The sequence below is a fragment of the Archocentrus centrarchus genome, chromosome 3 (genome assembly GCF_007364275.1).
Source record: "Archocentrus centrarchus isolate MPI-CPG fArcCen1 chromosome 3, fArcCen1, whole genome shotgun sequence".
NCBI classification, from domain to species: domain Eukaryota; kingdom Metazoa; phylum Chordata; class Actinopteri; order Cichliformes; family Cichlidae; genus Archocentrus; species Archocentrus centrarchus.
Window position 1 is genome coordinate 31,769,308 of NC_044348.1, and position 15,813 is coordinate 31,785,120.

The following is a 15,813-nucleotide window of genomic DNA, read 5'->3' on the forward strand; positions in this document are numbered from 1 at the left end:
AAAAAATTTTTATTTATTTTTTTTTTTGAATTTTTTTTTAATTCTTTTTGGCCACAGGCTTTTTTTTTTTTATGGGCAGTGGAGAGAGACAGGAAATGGGGGAAAGATACAGGGCAAGACACGCGGGCAAATTGGCGACGGGCTGGGACTCGAGCATGTGGTCGCCGGGTTCACCACTAAGCCACCCAGGCGCCTGCGAGTGGCTGTTATTTGAGATACATTTTATATAAATGTATCCCAAATGTAAAGATTATTTTGAACTATGATTCACGTGAGGCTACTCTATTAGAGTCAGAATAAAAACATGGAGCTGTAAATGAGAAAATAGATCCTTTTAAAAATAGGATTCTGTAGTGGACATACACTGATTGAGCATAACATTATGACCACCTGCCTAATATTGGCTTGGTCCTCCTTGTGCTGCCAAAGCAGCCCTGACTCATCGAGGTATGGAGGCCACTAGACCCCGAAGGTGTGCTGCGGTATCTGCACCAAGATGTTAGCAACAGATCCTTTAAGTTGTGAGGTGGGGCCTCCATGTATCAGAAGTGTTTGTCCAGCACATCCCACAGATGCTCGACTGGATTGAGATCTGTGGAATTCGGAGGCCAAGTCAACACCTCAAACTTCTTATGCTCCTCAAACCATTCCTGATCCAATTTTGCTTTGTAGCAGGGAGCATGCTGAAAAAGGCCACAGCCATCAGGGAATACTGTTGTACATGGCCTGCAACAATGCTTTGTTAGGTGGTACATGTCAAAGTCACATCTACGTGGATGGCAGGACCCAAGGCTTCCCAGCAGAACATTGCCCGAAACATCACACTGCCGGCTTGTCTTCTTCCCATCTGTGATTCCTACCACCCACGTCACCACTGTCTCGCTGTCTTCGTACATGTCCTGCACCACCCTCACATACTTCTCTACCTCTCCTGGCTTCTCCACAGTGGCACCCTATCATATGCCTTTTCTAGATCCACAAAGACACAGTATAGAGAAGTTCCTTATGACCTTTTCTATACTTCTTAAAGGAAACATTGCATCTGTAGTGGTCTTTGTTGGCATGAAGACATACTGATGCCCACTGATTGTCACCTCTCTTCTTGAACAACTCTTTCCCACAAATTCATGGTATGGCTCATCAACTTTATCCCTGGGTAGTTACTACATGGGGCTAAAGTTCACCCTTGTTCTTGAATAGACTGTATTAGTACACTTCTTCTCCATTCTTCAGGCATCCTCTTACTCTCCAGGATTGCGTTAAGCAGTGTGGTCAGAAAGTCCGCTGCCCTCTCTCCTAGACATCTCCATACCTCTACAAGTATTTCATCTGGACCAGTGTCCTTTTTTATTCTTCATAACTGTCCTTGCTCCCTTTTTATTAATCCTCTGCACCTCCTGATCCACGCACTTTCCTCTATCCACCCTCCTCTCTCTCATTTTCTACATTCACGAGCCTCTTAAAGTACTCCTCCTTCTCAATATGCTCTCTTCAGTATATTTTCATCCAATCCTGCTGCACCTCCTTTCCAACACGATCTCTCTGCCTAGCCAATTGATACGTTCTTTTTTCCTTCCGTAGTATCCAGCCTCATACACAGCTCTCTATAAGATACAGTTCGTATATATTATATCTATTATATCTTAATTATAATAATAACTTGTGAACAGAAACGTTTACCCTGAGAGATTCTTGCACTACAGCTCCATAGAGCCCATTCTTTCTGGACTGTCTCACGTGAAAGCGGAACTAGAAGTATAGGAATGAACTGAAGAGGGCAGTAACGCGTCTCTGCTCCGTCTACTCTGCCGAAAATTTACGCCCATACGAAGAAGAAGAAGAAGGAGGCGGCGGCGGCGGCAGTGACGTGTGACGGTGGTTGGTTGTTGTTTAGCAACCATTTGCTAGTTAACGGCTAGTTTACCTTTGGCAACCTACATGTCGCATTAGGTGGGTTACGAGTATATGGGATTTAAAGGGGACTAAAATGGCCCTACACAGCTGAGGTAAACTACAGTTTTCATGGTATTGGACAGTAGCAGCCTGTTAGCTGCCATGCTAATGGTTTAAAACAACAGAGATGTTTTCCAGTTGAGCAGAAACTCAATTTAGGGCTTAATTCGTTTCCATTTGTATCATTTGTCGCCTACTGTTTTTCCAGTATTTAATTACATAATATGTCCCTGCTTTATGTGCAGCCGTGAGCCATTAACTGTAGTTGCACACAACATGAAAACCACCTGCTAATATGATCTAGTTCCCCCCTCATGTCGCCATTTCAGCTGTAATATCTCTGCAGGACCTCTGCTCATGTGTTTGTTAGGACACAGTGATGCCATAGAGGAAGGAGGCACAGACAGGTCTCCTCCACCCGAGGACGAGAGGTCTTCTCAGAGATGGCAACCGAGCTTCATGAGACCATATTCATGGCCAAGCAGGAGCGCCACAAAAACCTGTTTCTGAACTACAAAAACCTGAACATTTTCCCCGTGGAGCTGCTGAAAGATGAAGGCCTGCAGTTTCTGGAGAGACTGTACATGAAGAGAAACTCACTCACTACACTGGTATTAACACAGTGCAATGTCTTTATATCAGACACTTATGAAAGCCTAACAGAATTCCTGATTACTTCTGCTTTTACTCTGTCTTTATCAGCCTGACAATCTTGCTCAGAAGCTCCCAAATCTCATTGAACTGTAAGTATCATGCTAAACTTGTTTTGTTTTGTTTGTTTGTTTTTTTAATATAAATGAATCCTAGAATTTGACAGGCAAGAGTTGCCACATGCTGTGGCAGTTTCATTGTGTGTTTTGTGTTTACTTGTGGGTTTTTGGTGAAGTTAACTACCAGATGTTGCATCGCTAAATGAGATTACCTGTCTCATTTTGATATGTTTTCAAATGCAGCACAAGAACTCTAATTGTCTTATTACCTTCTTATACATTTCAGGTATTTGCACTCAAACAACTTAGTTATTATTCCTGAAGGTAAGCCCTCTGTCATGTGTAATAATGTTAATAATAGTGTTTAATTTATTTGTTTGAATACTAAGAATGTTTTCATTACCAGCTATTGGAAACTTGGCCCGACTGCAGTCGTTAGACCTGAGCAATAATGCCCTGCAGGTTCTTTGTCCAGAGATTGGCAGACTGAGGTCTCTGCGGCACCTGAGACTGTCCAATAACCAGCTGAAATGCCTTCCTCCAGGTAAGACGTGACAGCTGTCTGGCTTGTTTTTAGTTTTCCTTTTGAGAGGCTTAAATTATTTTGCATATATTAATACATTTCCACCTGCAGGCGTGTGACTGGTGTGACTTGGAGTGTGTTCAGATGTTCCTGGAATTTTGTTTCAGCCATACATTATTATTGCATCTGCACGAATAATATTAAATAAAATTTAGATTTGCTGTAGTAGTGCACCCCACAGACCCTGATTCCTAGGGAGGACAACTAGAACTGTGATGAGAAGAAAAACAGATCACTTTCTTGTGTGAAGCGGACCACGACTACCTACCAGTGCAGGGGTTTCATCACCTAAAGAGAAGATAAGAGAGAAAAAGCCTTTTAGTACAAATTATGCAAAAGTTTGATGGCTTCAGTTGGACCAGGGATGTCACCAGCCCTCTGTCCAATGCTAATATGGTGCCAAAGAAACTAAAGAGGCACTCGGAAGCAAGGCATCCCTTTTTGGGAGAAATGTGGCCCATCAAAAGAATGGTTGATCTGAATCAGAGGCAGGTTGGTCTTTTATTAAGGTAAATTATACTGAGTGGAGTTTATTGGAAAGCAAAAAAAAAAAAAACTAAAAAATGTTGGTGTCATGCAAAGTTGATGCTGTACATGTGCCTAGAATCAAAAGAGGACATAGAGGCTATTTTCTGTAGATATGAATACAGGTGTGCCTCAAAATTTTGGCTTGTCCCTTTTGGGGAAAAAAAAAATCATGACCACTGGGTTCAATGTGCCTCACCTAAGAGACGTACACTATGTACTCTAACTAGATCAGGGGTCTCAAACTCGTGGCCCATGGGCCACATCCGGCCCCACCCCCTACTTCTGGTCTGCAATGTGATGTCAAAAATAACATACAATTTGGCCCTTTAAGTTACTTTTTTGACATTTTGCTTTCCCCTCCAATTAAGAGGAGTTAGCGAAATGTATGTTGTTTTTGACATCAAATCATGGACCCAGAGTAGGTGGGGAGTTTGAGACCCCTGAGCTAGATCCTCGATCCATCCCAGTTGGCTCTTTGTAATGTAAAGCAGTGGGTCTACTGTTAAAAATCCTACCCTAAAATGAGTTCAGACCGCCTTTCGGAGAAACCTCATCTCTGCAATCTTATTCTTTCAGTCACAGCTTGTGGCCGCAGGTGAGGGTAGGAATGTAGATTGACCCTTCATCTCGAAGCTCAGCTCTCGTCACTGTAACAGACCAGTACAGGTTACACAGACCTGCCTGTCTTTCTAGAAACATGTCTAAGATGTTGTTACTCAACAGTGCAGTTATTTTTGATGTTCCTGTTCCTGATGAATAGGTAGAGATCAATTAATTACGATGGTCACAGAGACGTAAAAACTGCACGTATAGACTTGGCAGACAAATTTGACAACATTTAAAAACATTTTCCCCACAAAAATGATAGCTTCTGCTATGCATGAGCAATGTTTCACATCATTATTACTTAATTATTCCAGATCATTGAACAAATGCTCATTCAAAAAGTAAAAAAAAACCCAAACGGTGCTTATCAAAATCTTTATGAGCAGAGAGGAATGTCTGCTGCCACACAGCATCACACATGCATCAGTGCATCAACATAATTGGCCAGTATATTCATATTTCAGCTACTGATTGGCTCATGTCTTACATAAAAGCACCAAAATATGAGCTTTATTCTTCAAAGTTGATGCAGTAGATAAAGGGGCAAAATATATAAGACATAACTGAATTGATAATGCTTTTATGTGCTTTAATTAATCCTCCATAATGATAAGACTTCATGTCCAATATAAACTCACTTGTGACTTTTGCTTGTTACTTTTCTCGGGGTGTTTGGCTTCTTTTCTCATTAATCTTTATTCTCCATGTGAGGACGCCGGCTGAGTTAAGGTGTAAATATTTTAATTGCCAGTAGAGGGCAGCAGAGCTCCACCCAAGGGAAAAGCATATTGTTTTTTTTTTTTTTTGCGCATTTCATAACACGCAGACTATAGAGGAGAACATGATAACCAGTGTAACTGAAGCTGAAATGAACTTGTTAAATTGACTTTCAGGTTCGCAAAAATAATTACTGTCTACCCTCTGTAGATTTTGTAATTTGAAACCATTATTATTCGTTCTGCCTGTGCTAGTCACACGATTGCCTGCTTTCTTTTTGTCATGCTCCTTGATGTACCAGAATGTTTACTAAACTTTTCAACCCCAGCAGTTTATTTCCTAAGTGTCCTCAGGTGTATGAACGGTCTGCAAATAGAAATAAGAATTAAGGGGTCAAAGTATGCTTTCTTGTAGGGCTGTGCAGTTAACTGAAGTGTATATTCAGGTACAGCTTTGGTGTTCCTAAATTATATAATCAAGATGAAGCAATTACTGAGCTGCATTTGTTTTTGCAGTGCTGCTCTTATTTCTTGTTATAAATCCTGCAGAGCCCTGCCTCTTTCTAAAAGCAGAATGTGGCAGGTTTACTGCAGCTTCAGCCAAAGCGATGAAGAGAGACTTTATTCAGCAGGGATGGTACAGCCAGTTCACCTATTTGGAAACACTTTGGTTTCAAGGTTTGGTTTCAGCGAGGAACAACAAATACAAGTCAGATTTTTGATAAAAGTTCAACAATTTTTTTTTTTTCCCCCCTCTTAAATAATCATAATCTTACTTTTGATCAAAACGCTCATGCAACCTTTCTTTTATTGTTACGGGTCAGGAGCCATTAAAAATTACTTTCCTATAAGTCAAACGATTTAGTCAAAACTGATTTGTTTGCTTGGTTAATTTTTATTTTATTTTATTTATTTGTTTTTTTGCTGCTTTATCTGAGATTTGTGTCTCGATCTCATTTGAAAGAACTTCTTTCAGACTCTCTCTTGTCTGTGTGACACTTGCAGAGATCGGTGATCTGCAGGACCTGGAGACTCTCGATGTGTCGATGAATCAGCTGATGTCTCTACCGGACCGGCTGCACCGCTGTCTCTCCCTGCAGAATCTGACAGTGGACCACAACCTGCTAAGTCACGTTCCTCGCCAGCTCTGCTGGCTCCACCGCCTCAACCAGCTCTCCATGGCGGCTAACCGGCTGACCTTCCTGCCGCTCGGTCTGCAAATCCCTTTATCTGTCACTTGCCATAGTGCTATAGATGAAATGAGTGAGGTGATGTTGACATCTGTGTGTGTGTTTCAGATTTGGGCAGATCACGGGAGCTGCAGTTTGTGTTTGTGGACAACAATGTGGACCTGAAAGGGCTCCCCTCCTACTTGTACAACAAAGTCATCGGCTGCAGCGGGTAATACACCGTCCCAAAGTTTAAGACAACTGATGCAGATTAAAACTGATGAGCAAAGTGAAAAAGAAATGCAGTTCCATAATTTTGCATATAAGTTAAGCAATAAATGATGTGGTGTTTGGCCCCAAGAGGACTGCAAGTAATCTGACAAACCATCAGCTGCAGGAGCTGGTAGCTTATGAACCGATATCTTCTCCTCACATCTGCACTCACACCTGCTACAGTATATGTCACGTATAAGATTAAAAGAAAAGGTCCTTAATAAATACAGCTGCAGACTTAATGGGAGCTGTACCTGTGTTTGTGTGTGTTGTTTCCATGCAGATGTGGCTTATCAGCCCAAGTCCTGGAGGGCGAACTGGGTGAAGTGCTGGGTGAGGCGTTGAGTGAGGCCCTGGTCGGGCTGCCGGCTGAAGTGAAGGTGGTGGCCTCAGAGACGGATAACATCGTTCCCCTGGAGGAGCTGGCTATGAGGACGCTGCACCGCATCTACCACCACCACCCAACAGGTGAGGAGACAGTACTCACTCTTTATGTTAGATGTTCAGTTGATTTCAAACTTTAGTGGTACCTTTTCACCATTATTTTGTTGACTGCTGTGTTTTTAGAGCTCAACTTGCTCCCGCCCATCACCCTCCCAAAGAGCCTGCTGGATCTGCTGCAGTTCCCCCTTGGTCACTGTCACCGATGCAGCCAAGCCATGTTCACCATAATCTACCCCAAACTCTTCCCTCTCCGTGACACCGCCCTCGCAGGAGTGCACCGCAGGTCAGAGTAGGGTTTAATATTTTTCCCGAAAATGACATGAATCAAATAAATGGCTCGTCATTTCCCGGGAATCCCGGGAAAAAGTTTATTTATTTATTTATTTTAATTAGGCCTTCTGTAGCCTGTGTCAGCCTTAACCTATTGTGATATTGTAGAGGTAGCTTTCCAGCTATGTCCTGTTATGCCCAGTAGGGGGCAACGTCGGCTTGATTAACGCAATAAAACCTACATCTCGACATTTGAGTGCTCGAGCTATGCGGTGTTGTATCGTTCCTCAACACTCCCTTAACAAATATAATTCGAATATTCCTCCATTGTACATGGAATTATACCAAGATATTTTACAACTGCTGGTGCAAAACAATACGGTTCATCTCCACAGCATTGATAAAGGCTCAGCCACGCTGTCGTGGCGACATCTGTTGCGCTATATCTCCACCAGTGGAACGCTGTAATAGTCATTGAAAAGTTAACTACCATACTACACTATAATATGACATAACACAGGGCCTTGAGTAATGCACTACGACTTGGTCATTGCCATTCTGGCAACAACAAATTTATAACACCGTGTCTGAGGGTTAAAGTAGGTTCGCTGTGAATCGTCTATTGAAAAACTGGCCAATCCTTATAGCCTAAAAAATATACATTTTACTCAACTCCATTTTAAAAGCGAAATATGTTAAAGCAATCTATTTCATGATAATTTCTTCACACATTAGGCCCGTATCCTAATTCATGATTGTTAGTAAGCGGCTGCAAACGAGGAAAAGAAACACTCGAAGTTAAACAGATATTTCTTTATTGTTCAGGGCAGGCATATTTTATAGGCTATATAATGCAATATAACAATATATAATAATATAAAATTATATAATACAAAATACCTTAGGCTAAACACATTGCCTACGATTTCAACAAATTAAAGAGGAAAAAAGCACAACTGTGTAATACCTCTATTAAAACGCTTGCGATGAAGGCTGAAGCCTTAAACAGAGGCTGAACGTGCCTGAAATGAAGAGTAATGCTTTTCGCATTAAACGAACCCTTCTCTCAATATTTCCTGAAATTTAACATTCTGAAGCTTTCTTTTCTTTCTGAAAGTCAAATCGACGCGCGCGACTTTTTTCCCGGTTTCCCGTCTAACGTTTCCCGGGAAACGGGAAATGGTTCTAATCGCATTTCCCGGGAATCCCGGATCCCGGGATTAAACCCTAGGTCAGAGTACACACACCCCCTTTTCCTGTACCGAAGACCTGAACACGCATACTTATATTCTTCTCTTTCCTCTTCAGGACCACTGTGAGTTTTGTGGCCTACTGCTGTTCCAGTCACTGCCTCCGGACCTTTGACCTCCAGGGTTGACCTCATTTCCTGCTCACGTCCCTCCTCCACTCATAAGTTGACAGCCTGGTGTCCTGTCATCTGTCAGCTGTGGATCTTGAAGGTCTGTGTGCATCTGAGAGCAGGAGCTCTCTCTTGATTTTAAAAAAAAAGGTCCTCACAGAAGAGGTGTGTGCAGATGTTTGGTAGGTCAGATGATGGACACAAAGCTCAATTTTAGAGCTTTGCATTCCTGAGTGTGTGTGTGTGTGTATGTATGTGTGTGTGGTGGGGGTCAGGAAAAGAAATCTGCACAGTAGTGCTCATTAAATGGTAACTACCACTCACTCATAACTGGGCACTTTTAAGAACAAACACTTTAATCTTTGTGGAATAAGGCTTTTTTTTTCCTCCACTGAAGCTTTCTGCAGCTTCCCATTGATTGCCGAGTGATCTTTGAGGTATTAACGTTTGTAGCGTGCTTTGTTTTGATGATAACTGAAGAATATTTGAAGGTTTGTAAGTTCAGAGACTGTGTATCAGTTTGATGTGTTTTTTTTTTGTTTGTTTCTTTAGCCGAACTTAAAGTGAATGTTTAAACAAGAAAATCTACATTTGAGACAACATACTGCATGAAGTCATGTTCATGGTCATAATTATATAGTTTTTGTGAACTCTAAGATCCACTCAATAAAATGAGCCAGGGATTCGTGTTAGGGCTGTCACAATATCAGACTTCATTCTTTCAAATTCAGCAACGTTTTATTGGCAGATTAATTAAACTCGGAATGCAGTTCACAGAGATGATGAGAGAGGCTGTAACCATAACTGTGCAAAAGCATACAAAAGGAAGATATTTTCATATTGTCCACTGACACAATTATATTGATATTTGATTATTAAAAATCATTATTATTATTGTGACATCCCTAACTCGTATTTGTTTAAAACAGGTTGCTAAATGGTAGGTATCAGCTTTTAAGATTTGACCAATTTTGCAGCGTTTTATATGTTAATGTGTTGAAAGCAGTCTTTTTGTCATAACAAGCATCAAAATAATGCACTCTGTAAAAAAATTACACAAACCAAAAAGTCAGATTTTTGCACTTTTTAGGGTTTAAGGTCCACAGACTCGTCCGTCTGTCTGCCTGAAGAAAAAGTTTCAGACACAAGCAGCGCTGTGTTTCTCTTGTTGAACTGATGTGTGTGTGTAAATGTTTATTACCATATTGTACAGTTCTAATTTATCATTTGTTTTGTTTGGCAGTAAATGTTGATTGATGTTTGACTCTGAATTTGTGTTTCTTACCAAAGAGTGTTCATCTGAGTGGAAAGGCACGAATAACAAGCGTCCATAAAGAAAACGGCAGAGAGCATCAGAAAGTATCAGACCGTCGTGGCTGTAAATGTGACTCAGGTCTGAAGCCTGTGAGAATTATGGCAACCTTACAATACATTGTTACAGCCTTAATAGAGGTAAAGTGTACTGGTACTTATAATAGTACCATAGTCACTCACACAGTCATATAGTGCCTAGTTCTGCCTGAAAGCACAACCACTGAGACAACCCGCTCTGCATCCTGAGCCACAGCCGCCCCTAAAGGCTCAACTTTTTCTCACCATGCCACACCCAAGATTCCGTTTTGGATTTTTCAGCTGGCCGGCCGGTGGATTCAAACCCAGGACCTTTCTGCTGTGAGGTGGCAATGCTAACCACTGCACCACCGTGCTATCCTTTTATACTATAATAAAGGCCTGGAAGTCTGTCTTCCCTTCTTAAACTAATTAAGTTAAATAATTATATAAACTAACAAATTAAGCTGTGAAAAAAAAACACCAGGAGAAGATCTGAGAATACTGAAGAGCTACCTAATCTAACCCATCAGCTACTCCACCCAACACCTGAGGGTGAGAGGGAGCGGCACGTAACAGCCAATCGGGTGCTACGAATGTGGGGTTTTTTTTGTTTGTTTTTTTGTGCACAGGTGACTGCGAGTCACAGCTACAGCCTCACATGGCATACGGAGTTAAAATGCAGATGAGTCAGAATCTGAAGGTAAATGTTTTCTGTTCATACATGAAGCCCACAGGTCAGCTGTTACAGATTTCAGGTTGGTTGGTTTGTAATAAAGCAGTCCTCCTCTGCATGAATCGTGTGCTCCACCTAAACTCTCAGGTTTAAGAAGAAGAAGAAGAAACAGCTTTTATTGTCCCACAAAGGGGAAATTCAGGTGCAACAGCAGCCACAGATATAAAAGTTCACAACTCCAAGACGCCACATAGTCTCCATTAGTTAGAGTACTACTACTTCAGCTCTGTTCATTTTTCACTTAATTTGCACTGCGGCTCTTTGGTTGATTACATTGGAGATTATTGAAATAAACTGGCTGCTTCTGTTCATCTGTGTAAGATCAAAACAAAAAATTTTCTGCTTCCATCAGCGCTTGTTTACAGTCGTGGCCTCGCTCATTCGCCCTGACTTTTCAGTCACTGACATCACAAACTCTTCTGTTTCCCCCTCTCGTTTCATTTCAGGGTAAAGGATGCATGAATGTTTTTAGACCAACTTCAGCTTCTTAGCTTCAGTCACTGTCTTGAGTGTAATTCTGGCGTTCAGTGATGTGTAGTTGTTTGTGTCAGTAGGTCAGGACAGTCGAGCTCTTTGGCTCCTGATAATGTGGGCTAAAAAACATCCTGCCAGCAGGAAGGTCTTGTGCCAGTTATCCTTGAGCAAGCTCGCCAGGGGAGCTTTGCTTAGCTCCTGAGTCTGATTTTTATTTATTTTTATTCCTCTGATGCACCAACTATGCCTTGCTTTATAACCTGCCTTTCACATTTCTTTTATTTATCATTCGAATTTTTTGAGATGCAGAAGTCATCCAAAGACGTGTAGTTGCATCACAATAACAGAGGGCTGTTAAGAGGAAAGCAGAGCGGCTCCATTACCTGGATCAGTGGCACGTTCAGACAGATGCGATGGCATGATCCTCCCTGATTGGTGTTTCTGCCATCTGCCCTCCCGCTGGGACTATTGTATCTCGGCTGCCTGCACATATGAAATGTCACCTGTCCATACTTTATGCTCACATAAAGACACAGGCAAAGCAAAGCCTCGTGAATGTGTACGTAAACACACACCTTTAACAGCTTATCTCATCCACCGGAAGCAAACATGACCAGAGAGGAATCAGTACAAACAATAAGAGAGACGTGAGCACCACCTGAACATGTGAGCTCAGATGATGCTGGAATGTCATTAATCATGTTTTTCAATCATTTTTATGCACAGCGTTGCATAGATCGTTTAAATGGGATTAAAACTGCACCTTACATCCCTGAAAGTAGAATGTTTGCTCACAGCTGGCTTGCACGCTCTGGTTGCTCAGCTGTCAAACTGCATGCGCCTGAGGATATCTTTGAATCTTGTTCTAGGTGTGTTTAGGCATAATTCACGGTTCACTGTTGCAAAACATAATGTAGTAATAAAGGAGAAGGTTGTGTGGGGGCATTCATAAATGCTTGTCTTTGCCACACCTGGGCCAGTTCCTATCAAAAGAAACTTGTAGGAAAATTGATAGATTGACAAATTCAGGGTAGAAAACATTTTGGTAACTAAAAATACCACAATGGCACACACAATATATGAGTGAGGTCATACGCGACACCACTCGGTTAGTGGAACTTAATTATCTGCCCCTTTGGCCACATCCGCTCTGAGTTTCATTAAATTCAGCTGCTCAGCTACAGGTGCAGGTTATTACGCACCCTAAAAATGTGCCACATTGATCTCTTTGTAGCTGCATTAATCTTGTGATTAACACTAGTAAACAAAGTAATGGAAGTGCAGCAGTCAAATCTTCCAATAACATAGTACTTTACGTATTATGCAGCATAATGAATCCTGTGAATGTTTTGTTGTTATATATTTGTAGATTATGAGATATGCATTGAGAAGAGTTGCTGAACCTTTTTCTGTCTGAGCTCCTGATTTACACTTAATCTACTGGCACATTCACAGCCCTTGTCATCTGTCACACATTAGAGAAATCACTTGGTAATATCTTCGTACTGGATGTTCTGTGTTGTGCATAAATTTGCACTCACATTTGAAACCACCGTAGGATTAAAAAAAAAAAAAATCAGTCCTGCTTCAATCAACGGCACCACAGCATCAGATTAATTGTGTTACTGCTAAGAACACATGAAAAAAGCCAATCGATCACCTGCAAAGATCAGATCTGCTGCTAATCGGCTATTTTCAGGGCTGAAGGGTCGACTGGATTTCTGGAGAGTGCAACAATGATGAAGAAGACAGTAGAGAGGCAAGGAGCAGCCATCGCTTAAAATGACAGATGACAGGTCAACAAGGAGAGATCATTTGAAAGAAAAGGGCAGCATTTGTTTGAGAAAATGTGGACATGTAAATTTGAAGTATTTTTGGGAATTAAGACCAATGTGAAGAATTCCAGGACCCCAGGATTCCAGTGACAGGACCGCCACATGCTGTGGTGATGGAGTGGAGTAAACAGATGCTGGATGGAGACCGTGGAAGAACTAAGGGCTGATTGGCTCAGAAAATGCTCACTGGCAGATAATTTGACAAGACTAGTGACATTAAAAATTTTGAATGAGTTTATTTTGACAGCGTGGGAATTGATGAAGAAAATAGAGCAGAGCTGAGGAGGAGGAGGAAGATGATATGGGCTGGGCATCACTTTTAAGCCTTTACCTTTCACTTCTTTTCCAGCACATCAGCGCATCTCTGATATCATCTGTTCAGACCTGCAGAAATAATCAGAGGATCTCACCTTTGACCTACTCAGAATGACTTTATCCTTACTCTGCACTTCTATGTTGCATGTATGCTGTTTGCTTCTGCACATTTAGGTGCTGATGTGTCTCAAGAATCCTTCAAAATCCAGTAAATAAAGGTTGAAGCAAGTTTTCATCTTAAAAAAGACAGTCGCTTTAAATGTTTGTGATTTCTCCAGCTAAGAAAATACTAAGATGAACAGATCTGGTGGAACAGCTCAGCCACACTTAAAGCTGGCAGAAGTATGAGTCCCTCTTCTCTTTCTTCCTTGCGTCCCAACCGGTCACCACAGATGGCTGCCCCTCCCTGAACCTGGCTCTGTTAGAAGGGAGTCCTTATAGGGGATCACCTAATCTTTAGAGCTCTCTTAAATATTTTGTGGTGGTGGTGGTGGTTGGGGGGTTGAATTAAACTGAAATTTAAAAAATATCTTGTTAAAAGGCTAAAGATTCACCAAAGCTAAAGGTTTGTAAGAATGTGGGAAGCATGCATAAAACCTTTCACCCATTGAACTCCATTCTTCACGCTGTCTTTTTAAGCACCAAAACAGGAGATTTAGTTAATTATAAAACATTGTGTGTTCCCTGCAGCATGTCTTTTTTAGCTTCTCTTTGTGTATTTTTGGCAGTTTTGAGCATTTATGTTTTTGATTATGTAAAGTCAGGGACTCCAGGGGCAAACAGCTGAGCACAATCTCGAGAGGCTTTTCAGTCTCTGTGTGCACATAAATACGCAGGGACGGCTATTAGGGATGCTTGTGACAGGCAGTTTGGTCTGTGGATGGAATGAGATGGGATGTAATATTAGCTTTTTATTTTCACCCTGACAGTGTAAAGACTACTTATAAAGTCCAGAGTCTTGTGTACCACATAGTGACTGAACAGACTCAGGTAGGACTATATTAATGCCATTAAAACCACCACACCCTGAAAATCCCCCTGTAAACCTTTCATTTAAAAAGCAAAAGTGAATTACACACTTTACGATTTAAATCAGAAATGTTCTATATTTTAATCCCAACAACAAAAATACATTTGAATCCCCCTTCTTAGCCTTTTTTCTACCTCTCAAATCACATTTGCTCACCTGCACTGACCTTTTCTGTGTTACTTTAGGTTGAACTGGGAAATACTGGGCAACATGTTTGAGCCTCTCATTTTTTTCTACAACCATCGGTGGACAGTGTCTGTGTAGAAAATGAGAGCTAAAGCGAAAGAGATCTTTGGTCACTTTTGTCACTACATTTTATTATGGAATACCAGATGCCCCCCTTTCACACATTTGATATTCTTTTAGTTTGATTTCTTTCAGTGAAAAGTTTTGTCAGTTACTTTTTAAGTAGTAAACAGTCGGACTGAGGCACCATAAATTTAGATCACAGACGATAACCTGCACAGAAACGGACACACACGGTCCAGTAGCCAACATGGCTCTGAGCAGCGCTCAGCTGCCCTGCTTTCTATCCGCCGCTTCTCACGTCAGAGGGCGCGTCCATTTTGTGAGCTGCATCACATTTGACACAATGAGAGAGGAAGTCAGTTGACATAACCGTCAAATTAAAACCAATCAAAGCATTGTTAATATTATTGTTGTCAGAAGTAGTAGTGGGACTGGGATATTTTATTCACTCCAATACAGCTGCTTTCGGCTGTTCCCTTATTCATGAGGGGAATGTCCAAACCTTTGACTGGTCCATGTGTAAAAATGTCAGAGTGCCATGTTTTCCACATCCCTGTTCCTTTCCCACCTTTAAAGAAGTGTTGGATTTCTTAGACTGTCACAAGAACCAAACGTCAGTCAGCTTCCAGAGAGCTTTCACTGAATGTAACAGCGCAGTTGCTCCACGGATAATTACTGTCGTCAACCATGAACAGGAAGTGTGCCATGAGTAAACCTGTGGCGCTTAACGCTTGCTGTGGCTGTTGGGATCAGGGCGGTGCGTTTCCAGCGGGGGTGGGGTTACGGGGGGGGGGGGGGGGCGCAGTCTGGTTGAACGGAGCGGCTGAAAGGACAGACATTTTCATCCTGTACGAACACAGCAAAATAAAAAGAAGAGGAAGAGCAGAAGAAACTTAACGAGGTAAGTTTGACTGAATTCTTCTAACACCACTGAATTCCTCTCAGTTTGACCCGCAGGAAAAAAAAAAAATCAGAAGCGCATGAATTAAAGTTTTAATGATTCACCAGATCTTTGGTTTTAAAGCCAGGTTTTAGCAGTTGTCCCAGGAGGTTGCCCGCTGCCGTGGCGGATATTTCAGCTGTAAGCTTGTGTAACGTTTGTTGTTTTATTGTTTGTGAAGGAATAATATCAGAAGGGAAAACGAGATGTTTCTGTTGTGTTTGTAGCGTTTCGCATGTGCCGAATTGGTCGAACTTTTGGCTGTTTTCTGTCGCGGGGGTAAAGTTGGCTGT

At 41.6% G+C, this 15,813-nt stretch overlaps 2 protein-coding genes across 5 annotated transcripts in view; both read left to right on the forward strand.

Annotated features, from left to right (window-relative positions):
- Nucleotides 1-1,829: 1,829 nt before the first annotated feature.
- On the forward strand, nt 1,830-9,876 carry lrrc28 (leucine rich repeat containing 28). 3 transcript variants are annotated; one of them, XM_030726397.1, is made up of 10 exons: nt 1,830-1,950; nt 2,324-2,564; nt 2,656-2,696; nt 2,950-2,987; nt 3,070-3,207; nt 6,102-6,308; nt 6,395-6,497; nt 6,822-7,006; nt 7,106-7,265; nt 8,561-9,876. In XM_030726397.1, exons 2-10 carry the CDS (start codon nt 2,397-2,399, stop codon nt 8,628-8,630), a joined length of 1,110 nt encoding a protein of 369 aa, XP_030582257.1. In that variant the 5' UTR covers nt 1,830-1,950; nt 2,324-2,396; the 3' UTR covers nt 8,631-9,876. The 3 variants fall into 3 exon arrangements, with proteins under 3 accessions (XP_030582257.1, XP_030582256.1, XP_030582255.1); XM_030726396.1 differs by having other exon boundaries at nt 1,838-2,006; nt 2,300-2,564; XM_030726395.1 differs by having other exon boundaries at nt 1,838-2,006.
- Nucleotides 9,877-15,367: 5,491 nt separating this feature from the next.
- The window catches only part of LOC115801149 (synaptosomal-associated protein 25-A-like), a 44,163-nt gene continuing 43,717 nt past the window's right edge, over nt 15,368-15,813 (forward strand). For both annotated transcript variants that reach the window (XM_030758884.1, XM_030758877.1), the window contains exon 1: nt 15,368-15,481. The gene's annotated coding sequence lies outside the window, so the exon portion shown is untranslated. The remainder of the gene's footprint in view (nt 15,482-15,813) is intronic.

Coding starts and splice junctions, on each gene's coding strand:
- lrrc28 (XM_030726397.1), top strand. CDS start 2,397: ATGGCAACCGAGCTTCATGAGACCATATTCATGGCCAAGCAGGAGCGC. Junction 2,565..2,655: donor GAAACTCACTCACTACACTG/GTATTAACACAG, acceptor TGTCTTTATCAG/CCTGACAATCTTGCTCAGAA. Junction 2,988..3,069: donor CTTAGTTATTATTCCTGAAG/GTAAGCCCTCTG, acceptor TTTCATTACCAG/CTATTGGAAACTTGGCCCGA.